The 9,046-nt window shown below is 42.1% G+C and overlaps 1 protein-coding gene across 1 annotated transcript; it reads left to right on the top strand.

Moving 5' to 3' along the window:
- Positions 1 to 275: 275 nt before the first annotated feature.
- Positions 276 to 4,670, top strand: DESI1 (desumoylating isopeptidase 1; the record flags this gene model as incomplete). Its single annotated transcript, XM_010077451.1, has 5 exons — positions 276 to 307; positions 1,253 to 1,322; positions 1,973 to 2,082; positions 2,881 to 3,003; positions 4,223 to 4,670. Coding segments are annotated over 5 exons (429 nt in total), but the record flags the coding sequence as incomplete, so codon positions are not given.
- Between the last annotated feature and the right edge of the window lie 4,376 nt (positions 4,671 to 9,046).

Genomic DNA, 9,046 nt, shown 5'->3' with positions numbered 1-9,046 from the left:
AAATGTTTCTTTTCTTGGTCTGTAGACAAAAGCCCAAGGAAGGTAAGTACTGGCAGGACAGGATGGCATTGCCACCTCTGCATGCAAGAGGAAAAGAATACAGCGGTAGTGTATGGACTAGTTCATTTGAAATAAATGCATTCTGTTTCTGTAGAAGGAACTCTGGGATGAAATCTCTGGTATTACTGTAATGGTGAAATAATAAGCATGGTTCCAAAGTGATTGACAGAAAGTAGGCTGAAATCTGGAACATACGTTGCTAATAACTTTTTTTTCTCCATACAGGGAAACAGCTGGAAGGCATCTGGTAAGTGACTAGATTTAAATTGCATGATGTGTGTTAAACACTGTGTGGTGTAGGAAATATTTCAATATGAGATTATATATGCTTCAGATATTAAGAACATTTTGGTGCTGAAGAGAGACCAGGACACTTTGTTTCTGAATACAGATTGACAGTAAGATGATGTACAGTCAGGTTCTGGTTAAACTTCTCCATTCAAAGCTCAGTGGACCCCACGAACAAGAGTGTTGGTAGTAGTTGTTGTGGTTTAGTGCACTTGTACACTTTTTCAGCGGTAGGATGTTGTCTTTGTCCCAAGCACTTTGTCTTCTAATTGCAGGCATGACTAAACCTGAGAGTAAAAGAGTAGGTGGGAAGAAGGTATTACAGAATCAGGCCTTCTGGCACATAAAACCAGTGGCTACATTCTGTTACAGAACGTCCCCCAATTTGCTATAATTCATATCAAGAGGCTTTTTTTTTTAAAAAAGAGACAAAAAAAACCCCAAACATTTGTCCATCCGTTTTCTTCTCTATTGATCGATCTCCAGTGACTTTCCGACCACCTTCTCAGTCAGTGTCTATCAGATATGTACTTCAGTCAATGTGGTAGCAGGGCTAGCTCTGTCTCTCCATCTCTGTGTCTTTACCCTCAGCCCTTTAGCTGAAAGACTGCTGGAGATCTCATGCTGGTGTGGAAGTCCCTCTCTTCCTATATTCCTTCATGCCTGGGCACCTAGCTAAGCCTGTTCTTTCCCAACTGCTTACCAGAGTTACAGTAGGCTTGATAATCATTGCTTCCATATCCATTCATGTCCCAGCAGATCCTGTTCCTCCTCACAGAAGCACAATGACCTTTTCTTTCAGTTGTTCACTTCATTATGTCCTTGAGCACATAAATTTACTACTGATTTATATGCTAGGTTAAATATTTCCTTTGTTTCACCTGTGTTTTGTTCTCTGTGGCAGGCACACCTCCATAATAGTCCACAAGGATGAGTTCTTCTATTGCAGTGGAGGAATCTCCAGCTGTCCACCTGTAAGTTAAACTTATTTTTCTGATAAGATAATTTTGTGATAGGGTTACCTGATCAGAATTACTTGTATTACTTTCTCTTTGAAAAGCAGCAACAGGCTTCTGAATTCAGACAGATGTGGCTGCTTGCCGTGGTTGTCCAGGGCATCTGAGGAAAAGAGAGCATGGACAGTGGGTTTAAGCCCAACCAAATACAGGTTGGGGGTTGCTTCTGCTGGTAGAGTCTGTCTATCCAAGACACCTCTGCAACCGCATTGCCAGCGTGACACCTCGTCTAATTCTGTACCAGTAGGTTTTACATGCAGACTTGGGAACTCAAGGCATCCTTTTTAAGATTTAAAAAAAAATAAAAAATCATGGTGCTTTGTCAGACCTTCCTGTTCTTAGAGAGGCAAAACTGATGGGCCATTCTTCTAAAACAGAATTTTGACGTAGCTTAGAGCCAAGTATGCAAGCTGAAATGTAAGTTGCATGTTACTTCTCATTCTCTTAGTGGAGAACAGGGGAGGCCAGTAGAGCTTTTTGCTTGACAAACATACCATAAGTTCCTCCTTTTGTGCCTGGACAAGCCACAATAGCTCTGTTCAGTAGAGTTCTCCAAAAGTATTCCATCTGTTCATTTAACGTTGTCTTCTGGCTGTTAATTTTTACAGGGAGCGACACTTCTTGGTCCCCCAGACTCAGTTGTTGACCTGGGGAACACTGAAGTCACAGAAGAAATTTTTCTGGAATATCTTTCCTCTTTGGGGGAATCTGTGTTCCGGTAAGTAGAAGCTTGTGCTATAAAATCTATATAACAAAAAAAGCCTTGAGAGGAAGGGAGAATGGAGGAAGGTATTATGAAACCAATCCTGCTCGCAAAGCTTTATCTGCTTAGTATATTCTTTGGTACACTCCAAATATGAGACTGGGACTGATGCACTGATACACAGGGAGTTACCAGCTAGGAAACCCTCTCGTGTGCCAGCCTTGAGCTAGGCTGGGAAGGCATTCTGTCAGGAAGTCTTTCACTCTGTTTTTCATAAAACGGAATAATGCCTGAAACGCCTTGGAGAGAATCACCAGGGAAGATGAAGGCACTATATGAAATATTTCAGTAAATAATGCTTTGCCCGATGAACCATAGGTGAAGCATTACAGTAAAGCTGATAACTTTCAGACGAGTAAAAGCAGTGTCTTGACTGTTAAAGGGTCTAGTCTACTTCTCACAAGAATAGGAAGCAGTATCATTTAGTGTTATGGCTAAATTTCAATGTCAGTAATTCCTGAGGTTTCTCATTATTCCTTCTGTAGTTTTAATTGAAGAAACCTGACCTTGCTTACCTTCAAAAAAGCATTCTATAAAGTCAGTGATGCAGAGAGGTGTCATTTTCCACCCTGATTCAATTGAATTTGAAGATTAATCGCTGCCTGTATTTTACCTATTTGCCTTAGAATTTTTTGTGAGGAAAAAAGTGCTAATGCAAGGAGGTGTTCCTCATTAGTGGTGTAAGTTTTTCTGCTTGTTAGATTTATTGCTGAGTCTGTCTTTTTATGTTTTATCTCCTTTCCTGTGGCACAGAGGAGAGTCTTATAACCTCTTTGAACATAACTGCAACACCTTCAGTAATGAAGTGGCACAGTTCCTGACAGGAAAAAAAATCCCTTCCTACATCACTGACCTTCCAGCTGAAGTTCTTGCCACGTGAGTAGGCGTGCTGCTCCTCTCTGTACTGTATTCCTTCATGCTAATGCTTAAACATTTGACGGAGCCAGCGGTAACAGTTTCTGCTGGCTCTCTCTGAGAACCAGCAACAGATTAAGGAGAGGATGCTACTTGCTTTACTTCAACACCTGCAACACTCTACAACAAGTGCTGTCTGGCACTGGTGTTACTAAGCAGACAGGAGAAGGTTTTTCTGCCTTTAACTTGAACTAGTTATTTTGTGATGGTCTCTCATATGTCACTAATGAAGCATACAAAGTGTCAGAAAATGGTGCAAATTTTTTTGTCTTAGGAAATCAGGATCTGTTAAAGGTCACCTCCCTTACTCTAAGGGCTGTAATTGCAGTGGAAGTGTCAGCTTTGCTTGTGAAGAGGCAGGGGACAAGTAATTTTAAAATTAACACTGAAGTTTTAAAGCTAGGACTACATAGAAAAAGAGGGTATGAAAAAGAGGAAATGAAGAATTCCTGCCTGGTAGTTCAGCTCAACTTGGTTTTTTGTTGGTTTTTTTTGTTTTGTTGGTTTGGTTTTTTTTGTTTGTTGGTTTGGTTTTTTTTACCTCTCAGCTAGTGAGGATCCCAATGGCATGATTTGAGCTCCAACATTTAGGTCTTATTTCTCATAACAGTGGTATACCACATTATTTGGGAGACACGTCTTCTACCCTGAGCTCTTACAGGTTCAGATCTCTCAAAATTAGATAAAGTCCATAACAGAATGAGTCATATTGAAAGATAAACCAGGTGCCACAGATTGCAACAGAAATTATTCTGTGACTGTTGAACCATTGTCTTATAATGGAACTACAGGCTATTCTTCTAGCCATCTTTAATATTGATGTGGTACTTAATGGAGCACTGCAGTTGCATAAGAGGTATTTCGTTTACACTCTTAAGTAGAATGAATTACTAAAAGCCAGCTTCAGACACAGTATTACCACATTAGCAGTCTGGGCATGTTAGGACTTCGAACTAGCTTATATAAAATCATGTTGAAGATTCTTAGTTATTGAAGAGTAAATGCTCTCTAATAGGTTTAAATTAGTTTGCTTTAGTTTGTAGTGGAAATCTGTTCTTCAAATTTGCTTCTACAATGTTGGTGTGATTGCACTCTAGGAAGTAAGTGCACTTTAGTGGTAAATGGGAAAAGTTGCTCATTAAGTAAGCTATTTGAGATGTTTATTTCTTTATCTTCTCAGACCTTTTGGACAAGCTTTAAGGCCCCTCCTGGACTCCATCCAGATCCAGCTACCTGGAGGAAATACCTTCAGCAGACATAATGGACAGAGCTAACAGGAGTGACCCAGTGTGCCCAGCCTCTCCAGGCCTCTTCGTTTTTAAACATGAATCTACCAGATTTCTATTTTATAATTTCCCATCAGAATTAACTCTACAGAAGTTACGAGACAAGTTTTAAAATTTCCTAGGGAGAGGATTTGTCAGGGTGCATGTAAGACAACGTTACCAAAAAGATTGTAATAATTTCTAATAGTGTTATACTAATTTAAAAAGGCTGTCTTGTCTGAGTAGGCTGACACTTTAAGTAACTCCTGTGCTGGTAAGTGGGGATTCATTCCATGAGTGTTCAAGGGCCCATTACACAATTTGGAGTAAATCAGGGGATGTCCTAGCCATCCCTTGCAGGCTTGCATCTCTTTCTCCTGTTACTGCCTATATTATGGGGGTATTTGCTAAAATGCGTAGCAAGGAGACAAAGGAAGTCTTGGTAGCCTTGGAAGTGAAGGTGTCCCAAGGTTAGTCTGCATATTTCATTGACATTGTGTTTTTTGCTCAGGGGAGAAGCAGAACTCATCTGATTAGAATATTTGTAGTGGCACAGCTGTGTGGAAAACGTGATCAAACTGAACTGTGTGTCAGTGTCACACACAAGTTGAAACTCACAATGGGACTAGCTGTGTGTGGGAGGGAGGCTGAAACTGGCGGTTACCAAGAGCCTTGTAATGCTAGATCCAAGAGTTTTCCAAGAGGAAAGAACCAGCTGAAAGAACAATCTCATGAGCAGAAGTGGTGGAAACAAGTATCAGGTAAATGAAGTGAAATGTTTGCTTTTTCTCACATCTAAGTTTATCAGCAGATAGACAGAACCTTGTTAACTATTTACAAATTATTATATCTATTTACAGCATAAAAGCTGGCTGTTTGGGTTTTGTTTCCTTACCAAGGCAGAGTTACAGTACAGTGAGGCAGGAACAGCATGGCAACTGCATGATGATGTAAGGTGAATCAGTTCTGCCTTCAGTATCTAGTTGCAGACACAGTAGGAGTTCCAACTTTCTTTGATACTGCTGTCCTTTCCAAAGCAGTCAAGCACATCACAGAGAGGGCTCTGCTTAAGTGTAAGAGGAACAGGTGGTGGATCTCCCCAAATGTAAAAAAATGAGGAAGAGTAAAATTGAGCTTTTCTATGGAACAATTGAGTTTATTGGGATACATGCAGACGCAGTCCTGTCCTTAGATTGTATCAATACTGCATCTTCTAGTTTAAGATTCTTATAGCTTTGCAGTTATTTGCAGTGGAAAAAGAATGGGTGAATGAAAGAATAGGCACACTGATTTATTTTCATGCGTGTATATACACTATTTTCCTGAACAATTTTGTAGCAGTTACATTTAGGAAGGAACACAAGAAAGACATGGGACAAACACCAAAATATTGGTCATGCCCCATAAATGGGGATGGCATGTCGGAGATGCTGCTGAAGAAGCACCTATGCAAATATATAGCCCTTTGTCCAGTGTTTTTTTTTTTTTTTAATGTAAAGTATTGCTTCAGGTTCAGTCCTGCAGCTGCAACTTTCTGCAGTGGAAACTTTCTCCATACCTAAACAAGGTATCTTTCCTCTGCTGGTCTCTTTCTCCCAGAATAATACAGTTTGATAAGTTACTTATCACACTGTTACTTAGTGTGAAGTATAATGGTTCACATTTTTGAGGGGATGGAATGGAGGAAAACTGCAGTTCCGTCACCCTGTCAAATACTCTGTTGCCCTGCACCTTGCGGAGTCACTACACAAGTGGAAATAGTCCATTTTGCAGTTTTCTGTGCACCTGCTCTCAGCGTACCGCACTAGCCCTTGCAGCCCAGTTGTGGTTTTTTTTCTTGTCATTCTCTGCTTATGCCATCAACTTCTCCTTAAGGATTTAATTTGCTGGATTGTATTTGGAGACAACTGTAGCAGTTAGTACAGATTGGTTTATACAAAAGCATTCAATCTTCTCCATCAAAATGTCCTGTTTGCAGAAGGCATTCATAAATGATTTATTATAGAATGCTTTTTGGTGCTCCTGGAGGAAGAATTGGTGTTTTCTGCTAAGCCATGGCTTAGTTTTCCTGTTCATTATGTATATGCTCTCCAGTCTTTTCCCATACCTATTCTGTAAAGAGTAACCAGTCTCTCATCTTTATACACACATGACTGTGCCACAAAATGCTGTAGCATGTTAGAGATCTTGGAGCTTCCTCAGTTGAATGGGTATACTCAAGCTGATACAGTGCAGCCCAACATCTAGGTATGCTAGTTTGGTACCTGCAAGCAGCACGGCTGTAGTTGCTTGTCTTTCAGCAAACTATCACTTCAGACACAGTTGCCTGCGGTGGAAGTACTGGTGCCACAGTTTCTGCCCCACAATTTTGTGCAATGAGGATATCCCCTGTATATCCATTACTTCAGAGGTCCTGAGACTGGTTTCTGCTTGGCTGCCTACTTCAGGACTTCTTACATCCTCTCAGGAGGCAGCAAAGGAAAGGGAGATGGTCACCCCGTGCATTTTGCAATCTGTCTTTTCCCCTCCTGAGCAGCCCCTTTGCAGAGATAATGCTGCTACTTTAAGGTCACTGGGTAAAATTTCACTCAGCCACGTACTGTTTGCAGTAGCCAAGGAACTCCTAGAGCATCTCCTGGGTTCAGGACCTACGCTGCGTTTTGTGGCAAAAGAACTGTAGGAGGGAGTCTTGTTGGCTTGGTCTCACTGGGTAACAAGACCCCTGTACCCTGGAGGCCTCTTAGGAAACCCATTTTCTCCAAAGATGGTTACGTGTAAGTTGCAGGACTGTGCCCCAGCATTCCACCCAGCCATATTTACTGATAGGAATATAAAGTAGACTGAAGTATATGTAAGTGTATATAGGTGATGAACTTCAGCCAGCTGACTGACAAATGGGCAGGGAAACTGAAGTCCTGAAAGGGAACAGAACCCTTTTGCCCACACTTACTGTTCTGTCTTGTATTGCTGGGGTTCCCCTGTGCCATTTAAAAAATGTTAATAACGTCTTTAGGCAGAAAGTGATGTTTTGATTTATTTGTTGTTTTTTTTCTATTCTAATAAAAAGAAATACAGCAAGTTCTCCTGTTTGAATATGTGTCTGCACAGCTGCCCAGTGAATGCAGCTGTCCAGAAGTCATCTTCTTCACTCTGGTTCCAGCTGGGAAGTGCAAGATGAGAAGCTATCCAAGCAGTTTGTGCCAGGTACCGCTACTGGAAGTAGCGGTGGCTACTACCCTTTGCTAGAACCGGTCATGGGCAATATTCATATTTAAGTTTGGGAAATTTTTCCTTTTGTAAGGACTGTGGTTTCTTATCAAGATCACACTCCTGAGGCTTAACACAGCTTGGATGAGGTGAACAAAGGCTGGACAGTAGCTGTTCTGTCAGCACAGGTCTTGTGCAGCCCTTGCTCATCTAAGTGTGCAAGAATGAAATGTCTAATGTGTGCTGCTGAAGAAGAGGCCTAACAGAGCTTAAACACAGGAAAAGGCTCTTTTCCTGATTGTCTTGATACTATTACTGTCAAAAGGAAGAAAGCAGCTTTGCGAAGTAGACTTCATGCCTCTGCTGTTGAGCTGTTAAGGAGCAGGGGGAATATCTGTCTCTGGGGAAGAAATGAATTCTCCTTGGTTCAGCCTTTTGACTGCTTATTGATGGCATCCAAATGATAAACCACACAGCTTGCTGTTTGCACAACAGTCTGCATCGGTGTGATACAGAAGAGGGCTTGCAACAGAAGCAGGCTTTAACAAAGATTCGTGATTGTGGTTATTTTGGGGTGTGTTGTTCAGATGTGGTGCTGGTTTGCTATCAAGTACCAGTACTAGCCCCACATAAAATACCTGGGAACACATATAAAAAGAAAACTTTGACCTTCATGGCAGCCATAGATAGAGTGTAAGCCAGCGCTCACAGCTGCTTGCCTTCTAAACTTCAAGCAAAATATTTGCCCTTGCAGCTAGTAACAGAGATTTTATTTGTGATGACAGCTGCTGCCTATCCAAACAGCAATGAAGGGAACATATCAAGAGAGTGGTGTAAGTGTGAAGTATTAAATAACTGAAACAGCCGCAGCAGCCCTGCTCTCTGAGCTAACCCAGATGAAGGAGCAAGCACAGCTGGATGCAGCTGTGCACTTCACCAAAAGGCAGACTCATACTCTCGGGGAAACCAGAATGGCACAAATCCTTACTGGCCGATACCAAAGGGTGGTGGGGGTGCTGGGAGAGGTGTTTTGACTGGAATAGAGTTTCTAAAGCAGTGTGACAAGCTGGAGAAAGCACAGCAGGCAGTTCAAAGTTTTTGAAAGCTCTCCTGTTAGCGTAATCCCGATGGCACTGTAGGAGTGCAGAAACCTGAACGCTGACCCGTATTTTAGCAGACTTCCCAATTCTGGGAAGTGCCCCGAGGTGGCACTGCTGCCTTGCAGTGCAGGGATGCACCTGAGCCCGAGGGAGAGCAGCTCCTGCTTTTGGGATGTCCAGGAGGGAAGAAGGAAGGTCGCTCCCAGACACAAACAGGAGCGGCCAGGAGACGAGACCATAGGGCAGCTTGGGCTAGAGCAAGAACCGAGTGCCAGCACAACGAACGGGCTGGAAGAGGAGCGAGCTGGCAGTTTTTCCTAACACCATGCCTCTTCCACTCAGCCTCCTCTTACCATCTCATGGCTTATGAAAAAATAAAGTCATCAATGCCAGGGGTAAATACCACTTGTAATAGCCATCCAAGGCTGCCTC

The sequence above is a fragment of the Pterocles gutturalis genome, unplaced genomic scaffold (genome assembly GCF_000699245.1).
Source record: "Pterocles gutturalis isolate BGI_N339 unplaced genomic scaffold, ASM69924v1 scaffold47248, whole genome shotgun sequence".
Taxonomy (NCBI): Eukaryota; Metazoa; Chordata; class Aves; order Pterocliformes; family Pteroclidae; genus Pterocles; species Pterocles gutturalis.
Note: the sequence above shows the minus strand (reverse complement) of the source record. Positions and strands in the feature narration are given on the sequence as shown.